This window comes from Watersipora subatra, chromosome 1 (genome assembly GCF_963576615.1).
Source record: "Watersipora subatra chromosome 1, tzWatSuba1.1, whole genome shotgun sequence".
NCBI classification, from domain to species: Eukaryota; Metazoa; Bryozoa; class Gymnolaemata; order Cheilostomatida; family Watersiporidae; genus Watersipora; species Watersipora subatra.
In genome coordinates, this window is record NC_088708.1 from 27,763,699 (window position 1) to 27,784,398 (window position 20,700).

General features: G+C 34.5%; 2 protein-coding genes across 2 annotated transcripts in view; one reads left to right on the plus strand and one right to left on the minus strand.

The window, feature by feature from the left end:
- Nucleotides 1-3,157, plus strand: part of LOC137385766 (tetratricopeptide repeat protein 17-like) — a 28,578-nt gene extending 25,421 nt beyond the window's left edge. Inside the window, exons 25-28 of the mRNA XM_068072317.1 lie at nt 53-215; nt 619-813; nt 2,489-2,632; nt 2,744-3,157. Of these exons, the coding sequence (XP_067928418.1) occupies nt 53-215; nt 619-813; nt 2,489-2,632; nt 2,744-2,866 (625 nt within the window). The 3' untranslated portion in view covers nt 2,867-3,157. The remainder of the gene's footprint in view (nt 1-52; nt 216-618; nt 814-2,488; nt 2,633-2,743) is intronic.
- A 12-nt stretch (nt 3,158-3,169) lies between these two features.
- Nucleotides 3,170-18,907, minus strand: LOC137386002 (WD repeat-containing protein 93-like). Its single transcript, XM_068072645.1, has 15 exons — nt 18,614-18,907; nt 18,032-18,233; nt 15,155-15,292; nt 14,285-14,439; nt 13,987-14,055; nt 10,087-10,168; nt 9,170-9,353; nt 8,412-8,482; nt 7,753-7,863; nt 6,392-6,523; nt 5,592-5,802; nt 4,408-4,471; nt 4,073-4,229; nt 3,615-3,783; nt 3,170-3,331 (listed from the first exon to the last, which is right to left on the minus strand). Exons 1-15 carry the CDS (start codon nt 18,863-18,865, stop codon nt 3,235-3,237), a joined length of 2,094 nt encoding a protein of 697 aa, XP_067928746.1. The 5' UTR covers nt 18,866-18,907; the 3' UTR covers nt 3,170-3,234.
- Between the last annotated feature and the right edge of the window lie 1,793 nt (nt 18,908-20,700).

The window sequence follows — 20,700 nt, forward strand, 5'->3', positions numbered from 1 at the left end:
TTGATTTCAGCCCACAGTCTTTTCATCTCGTTGAGTTTTATGCATGTTATAGAATTGGAGAGCTTCTAGATATGGAAGATGACATCGATTCTGGACAAGATGTAGCGCCTATCTGTGAGGCCACTCCAGGTGCAAGCGTATCCTTGTTTGACCACCTGCCAAGCATAGCAGATAAGGACAAGCTTCATTCATCTCCAGAGCCCGCTCTTCGAGATGTAGGTGTAGCTGTTCTGCTTATTGTTATATGCATCAGTCTGCTGGTTTAGATATCACGTATATTCCATGTTTATAGAAACGGTATTGTGTGTATTGTATATGCCTTGTTCGCAAACGCTGTATGATGATATAGTGATGAACTCTAGTACACAAACACTGTATGATAAGCTCTAGTACCCAAACACTGAGAAATAGAAGACTCATTTACCGCTAACTGATTCATTGCTCCCTAAAAGGTCAGCAATTTAGAGTGCTAATCTCGACAACTGCAACAATATTATGTGTTGCACAAAATCAAAAGGATAAGAAGCTGATTGTAGTAAGTTTTATTGTGTAGATACATCCCATAGCTTAAGTTCATTCCCCGTAGATAGAGCAAACTCATAGAAGTCCTACTTTCAGGTAATAGAAAATTTGGGGCCTGTGCTGGAGCCCTCCAATGTGCATGGCATAAGAATTGGCAAGGCATTGGCTAAGAATCCTGCATCATGGGCTTTGGGTTGTCTCGGAGCGCTCTATTGGAGGGTTGAAGGACATGTATCTAAAGCCATAAGCTGTCTCCGAATGGCGCTAATGAATTCTCCAACTGAGACTCGGGTAAGCAGAGAGTGTTAGATACTGCCCTTGCATCTACTGCTTACCCTACATACCTTCTTGCTGTTGGAAGCAATTGTGAATTCTGGACTTTCCAATTCATTGCTGCTTACAGCATAATCATTTGCTTCTCATGCTTTTCACCCAACGTACAGACATGATCTAAATATTCAACATGATCTAAATATAAATATTTTTAAAAGTTTTATTTCACTGTTTTTACCAGCCTTCACTTAACATACTTATAGGCCTGTAAATTACAAGATGTAAAACTGTTTTAAAGCATATTTTCTCTCTCAATTTTTTTAAAGTTCTATGGGCTCTGCAACATTCCTTCGGTTGAACTTTAATGCACACCGCTCTGGTAAAATTTGGAACATATTTATTTTAGAAATTTGTGTTCAACCATTTTAGCCTACAAATAGGAATCTATCAGAAAAAAAATATGCATGCGCATGTTGTTTGCACAGAATGGATCTCCAACTCCCGTTACTATAATTAAAAGACAGCGATGACACGTTTGAGCTGACTAGCAAACATATAATATGAGGACTACATCGGTTTCTCTACATAACAATGATCATCAGCACTTGAGTACCTGGTTAGACAGTTGTAAGCATAAAATTATGTCCGCCGGTGATTATTTGGTATTGCAATTGTTAATGAATTGGAATATTTGTGTGTCTATTTACATATGGTTGGGTGCACAGGCTAATCTGGTTGATAATACTGACAAACTGATTAATAAGCTGTGGAAATGAGTTTAGTGATTGCATACGATGAACTGTAGCAACCTGGTGTAATATCATAACTAGTCATGTAATTTAACATATCATATATATTATATATCAGGGATAGTTGATGGTGTTGAGGATGTTCTATTAGCACAGGGGACTGTGTTTTGTTAATCGTTTTGGTCTTGCTCATTTTATTGTCACACATTAAATGGACTCTGACTGTATACTAACTCTTATATTTACTGGTCTCTCATTTGTTTGCTTAGTTCGCTGTTTTAACCCTTTCAGACTCATGGCATATGTACTTACTATTCCCTCAACCTTTCCAATGTTCAGAGGTGGTCTCTGATATGTTATATTTGATATGGCTTATCTCTAAATATTTTAATAGATTTTTTCTCGAGTGTGATGCTTTATAGGAATGAAAGATAATGTTTGGTGGTTTATTTTTAGGTGCTTTCTTGTTGCTTCTGTCCTATTCACGTACAGATAACCTCGGTTCTTATGTTTGTCAAATTTTTTTAACATTTGGTGCAGAGCTGAACAGCAAAAATTATGTCGAATGTTGCATTGCTAAACAAGTAGGTATGCTGTGAGTTTATTAACGCCATGTTATATTGGCAAAAATATTAATATCACAATAATTTTTAATGAAGTTAATAAGTCTATGAAGTTTTAGAAAAATTTCTAAAATATTTCATTCTAGCTCATTGGAAAGAGAAGACTTTCAGTTGTACAGTAACAGGAAATATGTGACTAACAGTTGCTCTGCTTCGGTGTGATAAGCTTCAGAAAAATGTTTGTTTAAACCAATTATCAGCAGCACAGCATCGGCAACCATTTATTTCTGCAGAACTGAAAGTGCATGAACATTCTCAAAACATTCCAATGTTGGCTGTATCATCAATTCTTTATAAGCTTTGTCTCCTGTTGTATTTCAGCACATTCCCCTCCTTAGTCTCGCCAACATCTTACACAATGTCGGCGCCATAGATGATGCTTTGGAAGTAGCCCTTGCAGCCTTGGAGTCATCTCCTGATGTCTATATTATTCACTTCTCTATAGGCAACATGTATGCCACAAAGGTTTGTCTTAGTTTAGCCACATTTTCTACATTTGGTTGTAAAGGTCTTTTGTGTACGAGCTTCTTTATTAACGAGATGACTTGAATATTTTACGAAGAAATATTATTGCAGGGCGATTTTAGTCGGGCTGTGGAGTACTACCAGTCGACCTTGGCCTTGCAGGAGTCATTCAATCCAGCGAGGGAGAGGCTAGTAGCCATCGCGTGTGATGGCCTCCTTCCAGAGGACCAGTAGGTTGATGATTCTCTTTAATGGTTTCGTTTCTTGTGCTGGTCTGTTATAGTAGGTTGTAAGCATAATGCCATGGCTTTCGTTTAACTGTGATTTTGTAAACTGCTTGGCAAGTTTACTACTTGATCTCTGCTAAATTTAATATGGGTACAAGTGTTATAAATACAATAAATATGGTGAGATGTAAAAGCCATGCTTAATAGTTGTTGGATATCACCGCTTGACCAGAACAGGTCAGATGTAGAAAATCTGATAGGTGATCAAGTGCTACCAATTGAGCATATTTTTCATACTCCGCTTTTTATTAGCAGTTTCAAGGTTGCTTATCCGCGTAACAAAAGCTAAATGTTTGGCGTGTCTAGCACTTTGTGTCAGTGGCTTTTGATCTGAGCAATCTTGATAGCTTCCTGTTTCATCAAGGGCCATCGTTTCTGCAATCGTTGCTGTCGTTCTCCTGATGTCTTCACCCTGTAACGGATAGTGCACCTTAGGAAGTCTATCGGCATTTTGCAAATACACTGTATCATTCACAATCTTTTACTCAATTGAAATATATAGCACTTCTTCAAACATTTAGCACCCGTTCAAATATTCAACAACTCTATACTGCACTCCTTCAAATACTGTATAAACACACCGCAAAACTTAGAAAATAATTTGTTTCAAGTTCGCTAGAATCTATTGTCCTGCTCAACTTGAGCCTATTTTGGTAGGCGAAGGTAAAAGGTTTCTTTTGCAACTGAAAAATTACCTTTGTCTAAGTAAAGCAGCTACACGAGTCTCTATGGGACTAGCAGTTAGGTAGGGTACTGTTGGCCGAGATTTCACCCAATAACTATCTAATGCTGGAAATGAGCGGAACTGGAAAACAAAAAGTGATGAAGCACTTTTTTCTGATTCCTCTTCATTTCTTTGACTGCCTGTAATCATACCGATCATTCTGTTTGTTTCATCTCCAGAGTATTTTGTCGGCTTCAAAGCATTCTATATCTATTTAAGATGTGTTATTTGGTATGGCCTAAAAGTTAATTCCATGTAACCGACAAAACATTACACAAACATTCAAGCAAGTGTAAAATATGATAATAGCTTTTGTCAGGTTATTTGGTTAATGCTGCAAAACATTTGTATTTGCTTGTATTGATCTTGTCAAGAGAAAGCGACATCTAATTTGACATCAGCAGTCAAAAAAGTTACACTAAACCAAACCTTTAATATATAGCATTTGTCCGAATGCTGATATAGACATAACTGGCTGCCAGGGAGTTGTCAGTTCATGGCTTGTAGGTAGTGCGATTTCACATAGAGTTTTGGCTGAGATCACATCTTGTAAAAACATTGTACCGTTCTTGTGAACTTTCAAAATCTAAAATTCATATTATTAAGAAAAATGCCTGACATATCTGAGAGATAGCATGTCTGACTAAAGAATATAACGTTGAGGGTCTTGCCAAAAGAGTCAATGTGAATGAAGGTAACTCCTTTCTAGTTCAACTGAGCACATGAATTGAAAAAATATCCACACTGAATAACAAATTACTCACAACTTCAGGGCACTTGGCTGGGAATATATCGATTGCTGTTATGACATGGTCATCATCCACTGACCTAATAAACACTCAATAATAAGAGTATGTGAGGCATCAGATGCAATTTCATACATGAAATGTTTCCATAAGAGGAAAAAATAATTCAAGCTACTCGACTAATTAAAAAGGCACGCAGTATTTCAAACCTGGAACTAAGAAGTTATTTACTGATGTCCTATATATCTAGTCATTAAAACAGTAAGATAATCAGCTTTGATGTGATAATACTGCAATTTTTTAAAGTGCAGTCAAACGGCTTGATGATCACATTAGCAAATGGATTTTTATATATGACGTAAAATTTAAGCATACACTCAACTCATCTGAATTAATCTCCATTATGTGACTTCTAAAATTTCTCAACACTGCACTGGAGTAAATTAGTGCATATGTACGCAGCTCTTGTTCACATAGTTTGGTTCTATGGTGATACATTAATTGCAAAATAATATTAAACAGCTCCTCACATTTTTCCTTTTAGTTTTGAAATCGTAGATTTAAGAAGACTCAGTCAAGTGACGGTGGGGAAAGAAGATACTACTCTCCTTGTAATTAAAGCAAGAAATTATAGAGACATCTTTAGATCGGTTCTTGCAAGTTCAGTTCAGTCAATCACAAAGGAAAGAATAAAAATGATACACATAAATGAAAACCTAAAATAAGTGAAAGCTAGGCATATAATTAAAATAAACTTTAAAAAATAAACATGTAGATATAAATAAATATGTAGATTAGGCGAACTCCATACCTCTATCACTATTTTTACCTACGCACCACCATCCATCTTTTGTATTACAAAAGCTACTCCTTCATTCGCCATGTACATTTGATTTCAATGTACACGTTTCAATTACTTTACTAATTCAGTTCCTTACATATAATTTAGTGTTTTAATTTATTTTTCATTGCATTTAAGCAAATTCAACAATGAATTTGCTTAATGCTATACATAATTATTTAAAGTATTTATCGTTAGGTTGTTTGGCTATGAAACGAGTTAAAAAAAATAAAGTGTATTCTGGTAAAAATATTTTTTCTGATATAGTTTTGACATTTGAAGACAATTTCGGAAAAGATTAACTTCATATCTAGAGGTTTGACTGTAGTCAGCTATTCTTAGCATTAAAAGGTAGACTCACGGATTGGCTATAGTAATAGGAGGGGCGTTGTCCAGAGGTCCGCAGTTGAGTAAGTGCAAAGAGCTGTCTGCACATCTAACGAGTATGTAACAGGAAGTAGTTGTGGGATAACTCCGTTGTCTATTGTTAAACTGCGGGCATATGGAGGGCTCCATAAAATCCAAATTGGTAATAGCCAATTTGCTTATCAACACAGACTTGCGCACACAACCTAAAAACAGTATGTTTAAAATAAAAACATGCACATTATCAGCAAGTTACTAAATAATAAAGAGCTAAACCCTGAATATAGTATTTATTTTTCAACTGCTACAAGCATGTTAAAATGTCAATTCATCTCAAATCACAAAATTCGCAAGTTGTTAATTGTTACAACCATATAAGCTGGTTTTTAGAAAATCACTTCCTTTCCAGTTTTTGAGAGAAATCCAGAAGTGTCTCAAAGCTACACTGAATTGAGTATTTCTTGTTAATTTTTTTCATGCCTTCCAGTTACATCTCTACATGTTGGAGATTTAGAAAGATATTTCTGTTAAAGGAAAACCAGAGCAAAGGATGGCAAGAGGTCAACTCAGTTCATTGCATTAATACAGCAGCAAGCTGAAATTTTTTGTTAGTTTCACCAATAATTTCAATTTCTAGTTTTGTTTCATTAAACATGCTAGTAGGTGTCATGACTGAACCATAAGCTGCACCACTGACTTTCTAGTGTTGTTAATTTCTGGATGTTTTTCAGTTTTAGCAATTAAACATAACTCGTCCGTCTGTACTAGATAAGTTTTAGGAAAGCGAATGCTTACACAAGTACTTGTCCCAGACCGTAACAAGGCCGTTCGTTAGTCCGATAGCAACCAGAGCTGAATCAGGGCTCACTGCGCTGGCTGATATGACAGAAGCCTGTGGCCACACCGTCTCTGGTTTTATGTCCAGTTCTATAATACAAGAGCTAATAAAAGTGTTATGAACAGCGGTCTATGATGGGATGCTTATCTATGCAAGAGACATTTAGCATGTAGAAGAGAGAGGAAGTTGATTGTTTGACTGTTGAGTGATATGTATCTCCATAGATTCGTTAAGTAATGTAAGAATTGATTTAGTTTGACGAGTGTAGTAACATAATTACTCTTGTAACAAACTTTACTTTTTAAAGTTTGATAAGTTTGCTTTCTAAGTCAAGTTCGTTTCATTTTAGGGTTGAAGTTACCTTTTACTAGTTTATTTATCAAGTGAATAAGATGTGAGCATTGATATTACTAAAGTTGTTTAGCGGGTAATCCAGACAGCAGTTTTTATGATGGTAGTTTTACCCGACCCTCCAGATCTGCTGAACTTTACAGATGTCAGAACACATACAAAGTAAATCTGAACATTGTACTTGTCACTTTTTTGAAACAATCTATAAAAAGTCACAAATTCTAATCAAAGGCTGACTTGTTGAATATTTGCTAGAAATCAAGACACAGGAACTAAACAGCTAAATTTAGTAAATGATGTCTCGCGAAAGACAAACAATAATATAGAAGTGATATAGACATGTGAATCAAGACTGTCTATGGCTACGTGTCTATGGCTACGTGTCAAGGAGAACTTGGGCAACAGATAAGTGTTGAATGAGCAAGCATTGTCTGCAAAGCCGACCAATATGATAGTGAGTTTACCTGGCTGCCTTGGACTGGGTAGGTCTGTCGAAGGAGCCGTTTGATTAGGCAGTACTAATCTAACCTTACCCCTTCGACCTGCTGTTGGTAGCAACAGAATATGAAGAATGATTTAAACCTGTTATCTGGTCCAAGACTGTTTATCAAATACTGAAATATCATTCAAGCATTTAAAACTTCAAGCATTTACTTTATGGAATGCATGCAACTTTTAGTAGCTAAAAAAAGGAAGTTTTTTTAAAACTAATTTTATTATGAAAATTTAGATTTGTATCAGGAAAATACATTTTACAAATTATAAGGTGAGCATTTAAGATTCAAGTAGTTATTTAATTTATAAGGGATTTTGTATCCTGTTCAGATCATTCCATAAAATCTGGCATTACCTTGCTGATAAATGTCATGAACCATAAATGACATTCATACTATTAATGTGAGTAGATTGCCAGCAAACAATTTCAATGGTTTATCAAACAGTAAGGTGACATATTTGAATTAAATACCTGCATCTTGCGAGTCCCCAGCTGTTTTTTTAACCTTGACTGGTCGAGTGAGGGAATAGTATATGAACTGGCAACTTCCACTCCACCATACGCCAATGGATGTAGGCTTTTCTGTTAACATAAGAAATGATGACATCATTAGCACAGCATACTGTCATTAGGCTTACAACTAGTCTAGCGACTACAAGATTGTATAAGTTGATATCGCTTGTGACATCATTGCTTGTGACATCACTGTGATATGACGATATGACATCACATTGTCGATTGTCATGCATGATGTCATCACAAACATCATTAAATACCATCAAGGTTAGACAGGATCGTTTCATCATTAACATGAAATATATAGAATATTCACATCATAAATTATATACAGTTAGTTATAATAGATTCAGCTTTATACATGAATACAACAAAACTCAGATGAAAGAACAATTTTAATTTCTTTAGGTTATAGAAATAGTATTGTGTATGTAACAAAGACAGTAGCAACTTATTATTTACTACTGAAAAAAAATACCAGTTTGACACATTCAACAAATGGTGAGATTTTATGCTGTTCTCCATTACACATATCTACAATGCCATAGAAAGAAATACCGCATATGCGCACCCTGATCTTCTGATCAACACTATAAATACTATAGAATACTTACTAAGTGCACCCGGTTGTTCAATTCCGTATGGAATTGCCAGACCTGGGGTGAAAAAGTGGAAGTTGCATTCCCTACAATGAAATGCAAACTAAAGTGTGTATTGGGTAATTTCCGGTTCATAACCACTCATAAACACAGAGAAATAGGTTGAAAGTAACACTATTGGAGTCAATGGTGTTTTTTAAATAGAAAATGATGCCATGCAAAATGATATAAAAAGGGTCAAGTAGTTTGGAGCACCTGACAACAAACAACAGGTTGGGGTTCAACTCCCAAAAAAGATCACGGGTGACAGGAATAACATACAACCTTAAATTACTCTGCAACTGGGCATGTCTCTAGTTATCAAGGTTTCCTTGCCACTAGACTCAAACATGTCCAGCCAAGATTACAGAGACATTGCCCAAACAACAATGCTCTTAAACACACGTACAGCCCCCGCTTGCAGTAAGCTAAGCAGACATCATACTCGAGCTTGGAAAAAACTATCTACAAAAATATCTAAATGATAAAAACTATATTTTGCCTTTTTTGTTGATTCAGTAAGCAAAAAATATATTTAATAAAATTTGTGAGAATTTAACGACCAAATACTCATATTATTATCCAATGGTAAGTATGACCTTGAACTACACATAAAGATGAATGGCTTACATCTGTTTTAGTATTTCAAGACAACTAAATGTAAACATATTTTACATTTTATTTCTATTAGACTCATAACTGACTAGAAGTAGTACAAATAGCTGATCACTTACAGGTGGCTGCTTTCTACACTTTCGGTAAGTTTGTACATGACTTTGTCTCTATGCAGCTCATCAAATGCTTCCTGTCTGATGTCTATATACGGTCGTGTCAACAGATGACCATGTCCAGATCCAAGAATAAGCTTTGGGTCTGACAGCTCTTTGAGAGCTGCAGATGGTGAGATTCCTTGATTGGCTGTAAAGATTTCAGTTTAGGTTTTCATCCATACATTATTTTCTACTCAACATAAGATGTAATAATGCACTATTTAGTCTGTTCTACTCAACATAAGACATAATAATGCACTATTTAGTATTTTCTACTCAACATAAGACACAATAATGCACTATTTAGTCTTTTCTACTCAACATAAGACATAATAATGCACTATTTAGTTCTTTCTACTCAACATAAGACATAATAATGCACTATTTAGTCTTTTCTACTCAACACAAGACATAATAATGCATTATTTAGTATTTTCTACTCAACATAAGACATAATAATGCACTATTTAGTCTTTTCTACTCAACATAAGACATAATAATGCACTATTTAGTCTTTTCTACTCAACACAAGACATAATAATGCAGTATTTAGTTTTTTCTACTCAACATAAGACATAATAATGCATTATTTAGTTTTTTCTACTCAACATAAGACATAATAATGCACTATTTAGTTCTTTCTACTCAACATAAGACGTAATAATGCACTATTTAGTCTTTTCTACTCAACATAAGACATAATAATGCACTATTTAGTATTTTCTACTCAACATAAGACATAATAATGCACTATTTAGTAGTTTCTACTCAACATAAGACATAATAATGCACTATTTAGTCTTTTTACTCAACATAAGACGTAATAATGCAATATTTAGATATCCTAACAGCAAATCAGTAATACGTATATAGAGACCAACCTTGAAGCTTGTCTGGACGGTGCTGCCGCATGACTAAATTTGCTGCTGTAAACTTGAAATTATAGCCTTTCTTAGATTCAACCTACAGAACAACAGAAAACCAGCGATAATCATTGCCATGTACAGTAACAGATGTACGCACATGCACGATGTCAAAAACCAAAATATTTTAAAAGGATGGTACCACAAACACAATTTTGGCATATGTAAGCGAAATTTCATGCAGTACTTTCAATTGCTCATTAAAAGAATACACACCTAGACAGCCGATTTTATTAGCATTCTTAGGTTACAACCTTTATGACAAACACAAGCATGTTTTTAACTGTTTCACTTTTATTTCATGAAAAACAGAAGGAGTGTATCTTTAAACTATGTGCCCTGGTTATAGCAGTGACTAGTAACCATGGTAAGTGAACAGCATATAAGAATAATAGTTGAGAGAGTGATGCAAGAAACTTACAAAATAAAAACAGTTGAGCGATATGTGTGGCAAAGAGGTCATGTTAAATGACCCATTATTTAAATGTAGAATGCAATGTGTGACCCATTTCATGTAATATGACTGCAAATGATGCAATATGATGAGGCGTAGAGGTTATGGGAGATGACCCATTTAGACAAAAGATTCAAAGCATTTTGGACCAGGATCAATGACAGCAGCTCGTTTCAGTGAGACAGTATTGAACTCAGTCAAAGGCTTCATGCATAGAATGCATCCTCCATATAAATATACATAGATATGGATATATTTATATAAATTCATATGTACATGTATATATATTTCTCAAAGTTTGTCGCCTGCCTGTCGTCTGTCCTTTAGTATGTTCAGCTATAGCTATAAAAATGTTGGAATTAAAATTTAACGTTTTGCTGGATTTGAACTCACAAAAATTGCGGCCGCAATTTTGCAATCTAGATCTCTAACCACAAGCATGAAAGCTCTTACATTTCATCACTCTTATTACATAATGCATACATCCTTTTTCGTTTTTACACCCAAAGTGGCATATTAATTGAAACTCTATGAACTCATTTAGCTCTATGAAACGCGATGCTTTTTTATCCTCACTGTACTAGGGCTCATGTTTTTCAGCAAAACGATATCAACAATAAAATCTCTTGAAATTAAAATTTGGTGATTGTACTGATTACAACGAAATATCGATTTATATTGGGTTTTCTCAGTTTGTATCAGTTGTATCCTTACAAAATCATCTGTTTTGTAGTTTACATACTTGCTATTTACTTCACATCTACGTTTATTTGCTCTCCTAATTTATTTCAGCTGCTCAGAAGACTTTTTCCCAGCCACACTGCGTTTCCTTAATTCTGATAATAGCACATTAGTTTTTAGGTATCTCCACGTTAAATGATGCGTTAATTGAAACTATGAATTCTATTAACTCTAAGAAACACGATACTTTTTTTTCGTTTTCGCCGTACTAGGGCTTAATTTGTTTTCTGCAAAACGATATCAAGAGTAATTTTTCTCGAAATTAAAATTTGGTGATTGTATCTCAGTTCAGCGTCATCCGTTAAGGTAGAAATGGATTCAAAAACAGATAAGTAATACAATTTAGGTTAAAAGTTAACTAAAATGTATGCAAACACTTTTTTCAAGTATGTTTTTAGTAAGCTAAATTCATATACGTTAGATTCAGCATTTATGTTACACGTCTGCCTTGAATGTAAGAACTCTGCACGTAGTACATTGTAATGTTACATTTTTTTCCGGATCATACCCACAAAATGCACTAAAGTTATTGTAGGTAACTATAGTTACTGAGGTTAACATATTGTTTTGTTACTCTTTTTAATGATGATGATTTTGATGATTTTTAATAGGCAGTGATTGCATTAGATAATTACTATGGGTGTCTATACCACTCTATAAGTCTATACGGTATGTTCGCCTTGTGATGCCAACACTGAAGCGAACTAAAATCATATAATCGTTTACCAAGTAATTTTTCAATGTAATCATAGCAAAACAGACTGTATTTAGCCATTACTTGCTATTGCTTTCACATTTAAACTCATTTACAGATTTATTTTTCCTCCTAATTTATTTCAATAAAACAATTATTTCATGATATGAAATTTAAAAGTTTTTGTTGTTTTAAAAAGCTTGAAAACCTTTATAGTTGTTTTCTTTTTTCTCTTAATTCATTTGAACTGCACAAAAATATTTTCTCATAATGTGAAGTTTGAAAGTAAAATGGAAATGTTGTAAATGTTAAATGCAAATAAATTTTCTGTCCAAAGACTCTTTAATTACTCGGGCAACGCCGGGTAGTACAGCTAATATATATATATATATATATATATATATATATATATATATATATGTGTGTGTGTGTGTATATTATATATATATATATATGTGTGTGTATGATATATATATTTAATATATATTAAATTCATATAATCATACTTCCACTTACATGTAGAGGCAGGCAGATGAAATGCATTGTATGTACTAGGTAACTAACTATATTGTATGTACAGGGTACTAACTATATTGTATGTACAAGGGTACTACATTGTAAACCGATAAAGAGAGCACAACAGACTAAATAACAAAAAAACCAGTATCATTATTCACAATTAATATTCATATTGAGAAGAACCCACTTCGACATCGATGACGAGGTTAAGATTGCAGTGATTGACTTTTTAACAAGTCAATCAGTGACATTTTAAAAAGTCAATCGTTTGAAATCTTTAGATTGACTTTTAAAAAAGTCAATCTAAAGACTTCTATGCTGAAGGCATTCAAAAGCTGGTACATGTACTTCGAAGGTAAAAGTGTGTGTCATTGCATGGAAGTCTAGGATATGCCGGCAGCAAGGAAATAGTCATTTGACCAAAAGACAATTATTATATAAGAATTTAGCTCCAATACTTAAAGAGATATACGTGCAGTAGTTATGACTATTTACTGAGTAGAGAGGGTTACAGTCTCCTAATTACAGAGACTAATTACTGGTATACGGACACTTTCACAAGAAGCCACCTACGCATATAGCAGGTAGAATATAACACTTGTAGTCAGTAGAAACATACAGTTACAATAGGTACATACACGAGGTAAGATAGCACAATGACAAGAAAAACATGGTAGTTGGAGAGAGGCTTACAGTAGGTGTAAACATATGTCTACAGTAAGTAGAAACCTACACTATAAAGTTGTTAAAGACTTACGCATACAGTCGCTAAATACATATTTTTGCAAAAGTAGATATATTAGATATGTAATTAAAATTATCTTCCAACTGAGCATACAGCTAGTCTAAAAATTAGCACTTCTTGACTATGCATGTTTACTAAACATTGCAACTATGAAAACTGTTTATGAATCATGCAGTTTTATTAATAATCTTTTGGTAAGAGGGTATGAGTAGATAGACAGCTTATCATGAACCATGCGTCTAAACTGGTCAAAAACAACAGTGACACTCTCTATGGCTAATAAAGAGGTGAATCTAAAGGTTGTAGTGCTGACAACTCTTAGAAACCTGTGATCGTCGACTTCGGCGACTTTTATTGGATTTAACTATGCGTAATACTGGTCGATCGGAAGTAGAACCTGATCTGCGTGAAACTTTCCCCGAGACTGATGTTTTTGACGAACTTTGTGGTGATTTGGTAGATGCAATCAGTGATTGTTTTTTGCTTGACACTCTAGGAGGAATAGAGTGTCGAACAGCCTCAAGATGCTTTAGCCCTTTTTTTGTTGGCCCTTCAGCTATGGGAAGCCTTTTTGACTTCCTAAGGAGTGACTGCGCATAGCAACAATTATTTATGATAGTTACATAAAAGTTTTAAACTATCACAATGTATTTCTTAATACGATTTTATCAAGATTGAAATAAAATTACTAGCAGTGGCTCTTACCGAGTCAACAGACTTTCTGCCCGAGACTTCCTCCTCTTCACCCTCACCTGTTGTCAATGTGCTGGGTTCCTGGAAAATACCAATTAATCAATAATGTATGGACAGCACATTCAATTTGGCAGCAATAGCATATAATAGCTAATATACAATCAGGAGATTCTTAATTTATTCAATTCAGTTTATGTATGCTGTGAGCTTTAAAGATATGCATTACAAAACGGAGTTGTTTACCCACTATCCAGACGACTCTTATTAAAACAACTAGTAGCTGTGTAATTCTAAAACCGAGTTCACCAACCTCTGTTTCTTTTTCTTCAAGCCCTGGCTCAACTGCCTCCTGCAACTTAGGAGCATCACTTTGATGTAGTTTAGCTTTGATGTCTTCAATTTCTTTAAGCCAACTATCTCTTGGGAAGCTGTAGACCTCAAGCATCACATCACTATTGGTTGGATCTGGCCAACATTACAAAAACACTGACAGCTTAGTCTTAGCAAGTCATTCTGAAAGCCTTCATTATGTATGCTGTCCAACTAGTCCAGCATTAATGTGTGCTGTCCAACTAGTCCAGCAGTAATGTGTGCTGTCAAACTAGTCCAGCAGTAATGTATGCTGTCCAACTAGTCCAGCAGTAATGTATGCTGTCCAACTAGTCCAGCAGTAATGTATGCTGTTCAACTAGTCCAGCTTTAATGTGTGCTGCCCAGCTAATCCAGCATTAATGCGTTTACATTATTTGTTAGTTGCTAGTTTGTAATATCTTTGCCCTGAAAATTAGTATTGTCATGCTGGAAACACTACTTACTGACAAGTATCCGCTTGACAATATTGTAGTAAGGATAGCCCAAATTCTGCATCACCTTACATAATCTTAGTTAGTTATTAGAAGACACACATTATTTGTTTCTTAAAAGCAGTGAATTTAGTTTAATTATTTAAAACCACATGTTTAACAATAAAAAAGAAATTTTATTGCTGAGAGACAACTTAGCATGAAAATAATAAAGATTTAGCAAAAAAATAGATTAAATTACAATAAGGTACTTTAAGCGGTTCGCTATAGCAGCGGCTTTGTAAAACAGTTCAAAAAGACAATACTAGAAGGCCATTCACTAGCTGTAGACTATTGCTAACACTGGGCACAAGCAAATGATCTAAACAAAGACTCACTTTCTGCCACCAGTCCGAGGTAGTCACCATCTGATGACGGTTGACATTTGGTCACATGAAATTTATCTCCAACATCTTCATTAAGAACTTTCATTTCAAATATTTTTTCATCAGCGCTCGAGAAGACATGGCACACTCCTGCAATGAAAATCTATTTTGCCCAAAAAACAAAAAAAAGATTGAGAGTAATCTACTACTGCACATCAGGTTACAGTTTACAACATTGGTAAAGCGAGAAGAAGTCCAAAATATATATAAAATGTCTTGAAAATGTATTGAAACACTTCAATACAGTTTATGAGGTCATTCAAGCTTTGGGGTGCTTCTTCTATCTGCAAATTTATCAGCTGCAAATGGTGAAGCGACTGTGACTAAGCGATAATACAGTGCTTCCTGTAGTAACATCATTACACTCATCTGCAGCTTTCCTTGATAATAAAAAATCGCTCATGGGAATTTAAATGGCACACCAATGATAAATGAAATAAAACTATCGAAACATTCAAGTTATTTTTTTATATTAATAAATTTTGTCGTGTTGGCACAGAATTTTTAATAACTATGTTAACATACTGCTAGAAAAATGGATATTAAAGAAATTGTTGCATCGAAGACTATTATATTATAGCTTTAATGTTTATGGGTCTTCAAATGTTATTTTAGTCAGCACATGCATCAACTTATTGTAGAAAAAAAGTTATATCAAACTTAAATCAACCCATAGGTATGATTACAGACATGATCACAAGCATGATTACAGACATGACCACAAGCATGATTACAGGCATGACCACAAGCATGATTACAGGCATGACCACAAGCATGATTACAGGTGTGATTACAGGCATGACCACAAGCATGACTACAAGCATGACCACAAGCATGATTACAAGCATGATTACAGGCATGATTGTACAAATCGACAGTTATAGTGCTTTACATTTATGAAGTTATTTCGCTGATCTTCAGCCAAAGTTTTCCGCATCCAATTTGGTTTTTGCCAATAAGCGTGACATAAACAAGTTGTAGTAAATAAACTGACAGATTTTAAACCAGCCGATACTTCTATTATGTTAAAAATATGCCAGCTGTAACACATTAGAATACAAATTCTGTTAAACCTATTCATAAACCATATTTACATAGCATTCAGTCAACAACACCCAGTAGATATCACTAAATGTGCATCACGCAGAAGTCCTGTTTTAAGCGATTCTAAATGCCTAACATGCTGTATTTTGTCCAACACCAACAAGCAGCGCTATAAGAACTGTTCTCATTGAACTATAACCCGCAGCTAGACAATTGAGGGTTATGGTTCAAAGGCTACACTGACAGTATGGGAACAAATTTTAGTGAATTGTATGTATGTATTTATTTTCATTATTTTAATATACAACATATAAAAGATAAGAAATTTGTAGAAAGTGAGCGTCCATATGCGCAATAGCAGAGCTAATCATGGCGCTGAACCCAAGTCAGCAGACAAAGCAGCTAAAAGTCAATAGATCTAAGCTATCCCAGTAATCCAAGCAGATGTTGTTTCAAAGTCACTTTAAATTTGTGAGCATTGGCAATCAAGCGTAGACTGCCAGGCAATAGGTTCCAAGCCCGTGCCATCTGATAAGAGACCTGTCTATGTCCACACGTAGTAGAAGAAGACGGGAGTAGAAGAGATAGTAATGAATGTCTAGTAGGGTAAGCTGGATGTGATGAAGGACAGTTGTAGAATTTATTATGCGCTAGAATACAAATGCGTAAAGTATAAAGTTGATGAATAGGTAAAATTTTACTAAGTTTAAACAGTGAAGCAGAAGAATATGCGGAAGGTTTATGATAAATGATTCTAAGTAATCTTTTCTGTATGGTAAGTATTTAATTTAGGTATGTAACAGGTGCATTCCCCCATGCCTCAACACAGTATATTATTTTACTGTTTATCAAGCTGTTGTATAGTAATATGAGGGTAGTAGTAGGAAGATAGCTAGAAGCTAGGTAAATTAAACCTAAGCTTTTGTGAAATTGTTGTCTTAAATTAGCTATATGAGCGGACCAATTTAGTGTTTGATCTATAGTTATACCGAGGAATTTTATGTTGTTTGTCTCGGAAATAGATAAATGATTCATTTTTAAATTTCCAGCTAGCAAAAATTTGTTTTGTGGGTTTTTTATTACAATATAATTTGTTTTATCAATATTTAATGTAAGTTTATTTTGATTACACCAGCTTTTTATTTTGTTTAGTCCAGAGTTTATTGTATCAATTTCATCATTTATTTTATTTGAAGAATAGAACAAATTTGTGTCATCAGCAAAGAGGATTGTTTTAAAGTTTCTAGAGAAATCAATTAAATCATTTATATATAACAGGAACAAAGTGGGTCCTAAGATGGAGCCCTGAGAAACACCACATGAAATATTGAGAGGCAAGGAAGTATGCTTGTTTACAAAAACACATTGAGTTCGATTTGTCAAATAACTTTCTAAGAGTTTCACAGCTTTATTTGAAAAGTTTAAGCTTTTAAGTTTGTCAAGAGATTACGATGATCAATTGTATCAAAAGCCTGTGAAAAATCTATAAATATGCCCAAAATAACCTTGCTCTCGTTTAAGGCAGCAAATGTGTTATTAGCAAATTCAATAAGAGCCTCTCTAGTTCCTTTTTTCTTTTGAATTACTTTAATATTCAAAAGTATTTTTAATCCAAATGGATGTTACAGCAAACACTTTGTCAAGAATACTTTGCTTTTCCATATGCTACTCTAGGTAACTATATAATTTTATAACGCATGTGCTATTCGAATCCTCACATTTGCATATAGCATATGTACAAGTTGTTTTAAATTATGTCAGAAATTCTGCCCAATAAAAGTTTACCTTGCTCATCAAGACCAACAAGAAGATAAATCTCCACACCAATGATGCAACAAATGAGTGTATGCAAATCAAGATGTTCATTTTCATGCTTGTAGAGAACTTTTTTTTTCGAAGCATCCAGTATAGATAGCTCTCCAGAAGATGCAATAAAAAGGTATCGTCCATCATGACTTGCAGCCAAAGCTTTAGTTTGTGTGTGCTCCTGAAAAATTAATCAAAACATCCGTTTGACTGCACTGCAACCAGCTGCATAAGTATGAATCATTCCACCTTAAATTATTAAAGCATCCTGAGACGTTTTTCTAAAAATAAAATTTTATAGATAAAATTGTAAGTTTTTTAAGTAATTAAACCATAAAACAGAAACACTAGATAAAACCAATTAGTGTATCGGGACCAACTGCAGTTTCATTAAAAAATGCAAGTCACTTTTGATAATTTAACTACTAGTGAAACACTGTTTAGATGGGCAAAAGAAAAAATCTACATTGCCCTTCATAATTACTACTTTAATGCACAACTTATAGAACGTGTCAGACAGAAATTAAAAGAGGTTGCAATTCAAAAATATATACGACTCACTTGCATCTCAACAGCACATTCGTACTTAGGAGGTCTAACTTTTGCTCTTTCAACTGCTTTTTCATTTTCTTTGAAAGTTATTTCCTCCCACACTTCGTCAATAAACAGTGATAATACTTCATCCACGAAGCGGTACGGCTGTGGAAGCGCAGCTCTGAATTGGGAAGGGTCTTTCACGAAATCATCTTCATCATCTGATAGCTCATCATAGTTGGGAGGATCAACACCTAAACTTTTAATGATCAGCGCCATATTTGCAAGAAATAAAGATTGCGAGCTCTAAAGAAAGGTAGCTAATCGGCACAAGTTGAAAGTTGTAGCATGACCTTCGTAAGCCATCTTGTTACCAAGGAGGCAGCCTTTAACGCTAATACAAGTTAGCTTAGGAGTACACCTAGCTCAGAAACAGAGATGACGATTTAAATGATCTAACAACGTTACCGTAGAAAACAGGCTTAATTATAGCCTTGACATACTTGCTTGTGGGCGGTGCTACGGAAGCGGCTTTGGCACATTTTCAGCCAACGTTATGAAATCCGCATGTTAGTAAATCGTAGAATAAATATGTATTTAAAGTACATTGGTTGAAGTTGTGACTTTTTTGATAGTAGGCTACGAAGAAAACAGACGTCGTAGCTAATGTACAGTTTACTAATTCAGCTCACGCAATCGCCAATTTGTTAGAAAAAGTGCTCAGAAAATCTGCTTACATTTATTTACTGTAACAAAACTGCCTAGTTTCGTCACAAATTACCAATAAGCGTTTCTAAAACAAACCTGTTGCGCAGTCCTTTAAACCATTTTTTGAGATAGATCAGCAACACGTAAAGTTCGATCAGACTGATGGAAGGATAGCTAATTTTTTTGCTATTTTATGTCGTTAATCGCTGATACATAATGTTATCGTTTGTATATCATGTTGATATCTTAACTGCAACAATTACAAATCTTAGACAACGTTTAAACCCCGTTGTGCATTACTCCATGATAAGCAGATAACTTCCTGTTTTTGTTATGCTTAAAAATAGTAATCGGTTGTCATAATTAATTGTATTAATTTTACACACAAAAATCACATCTCTGACACAAACATGAATATTTTTACGCTGATTATAATTGTATTTTGTTGCATTATAATTACTTATACGCACTATGCTAAGTTTGATATGTAATATACCGTTGTAAATTTTTGCTTGCGCTTCTCACTATTATAGCGGATAACTACACTTGCAAACATTACTATGTGGGATCTATTACAGGTTGGCTGATCTCACTATGTTTGATTATATAACTATGGCTGCATTTGTGTACTACATATTTTGGTCAATGACTCCATAACACTTGTGATGAGTTAAGTGCAAGAGTAAAACAAGCTGCAAAAATCAAGGATCATATGCAGACCAACATGACAACAATATATATTATAACAAATTAGTATTTGCCACCAAAAAAGATAAACCTCTGCCCAATAGGTTAATCTAGCCGTCACCAATCATAAACAATAAAAATAGATCGAAATGCTCAAAACTTTACGCATAACAATGTCAAGCAAACTTGCACAAACTAGCAGCTACAGCCTTTCAGTACATCAAAACGAATCTCTAGTCACTTGTCATGAAAGCTTTCTCTCTCTTTTAATGCCTCGGGTTTTCCTAAAGAAGAAAAGCAAGCAATTTTCTTCTTACCCTAAACTTAGCTTTTTTATAAGCCAGTATTCATAAAGAATAATGGTAAGTTCATTGCTTACAGTTGACAAACAAGTGCGGAACACAGGTTATCAATAGCTTTGCAACATTTCATGAGAAGCTAATTTTTAGAAACGGCAAAGACCTGCGTTTGGCAAACAGTGTTATATTAAAGGCTTGCTAATGCATAGCCTGACCACGTAATTTCATCACAATAATATTAATACTGTTCCAGCACAGTCAAATGATTCATTACTATATGTAAGCTGTAAGCTATGGAAACTGTGGACTAGTAAGCTGCAAGATATGTAAGCTTTACTAGTTTGGTTATATAAAAACTAGAGATGCCCCGATTCTAATTTCAGCAGCCGATTCAGATACCGATCCGATATACCGATTCTT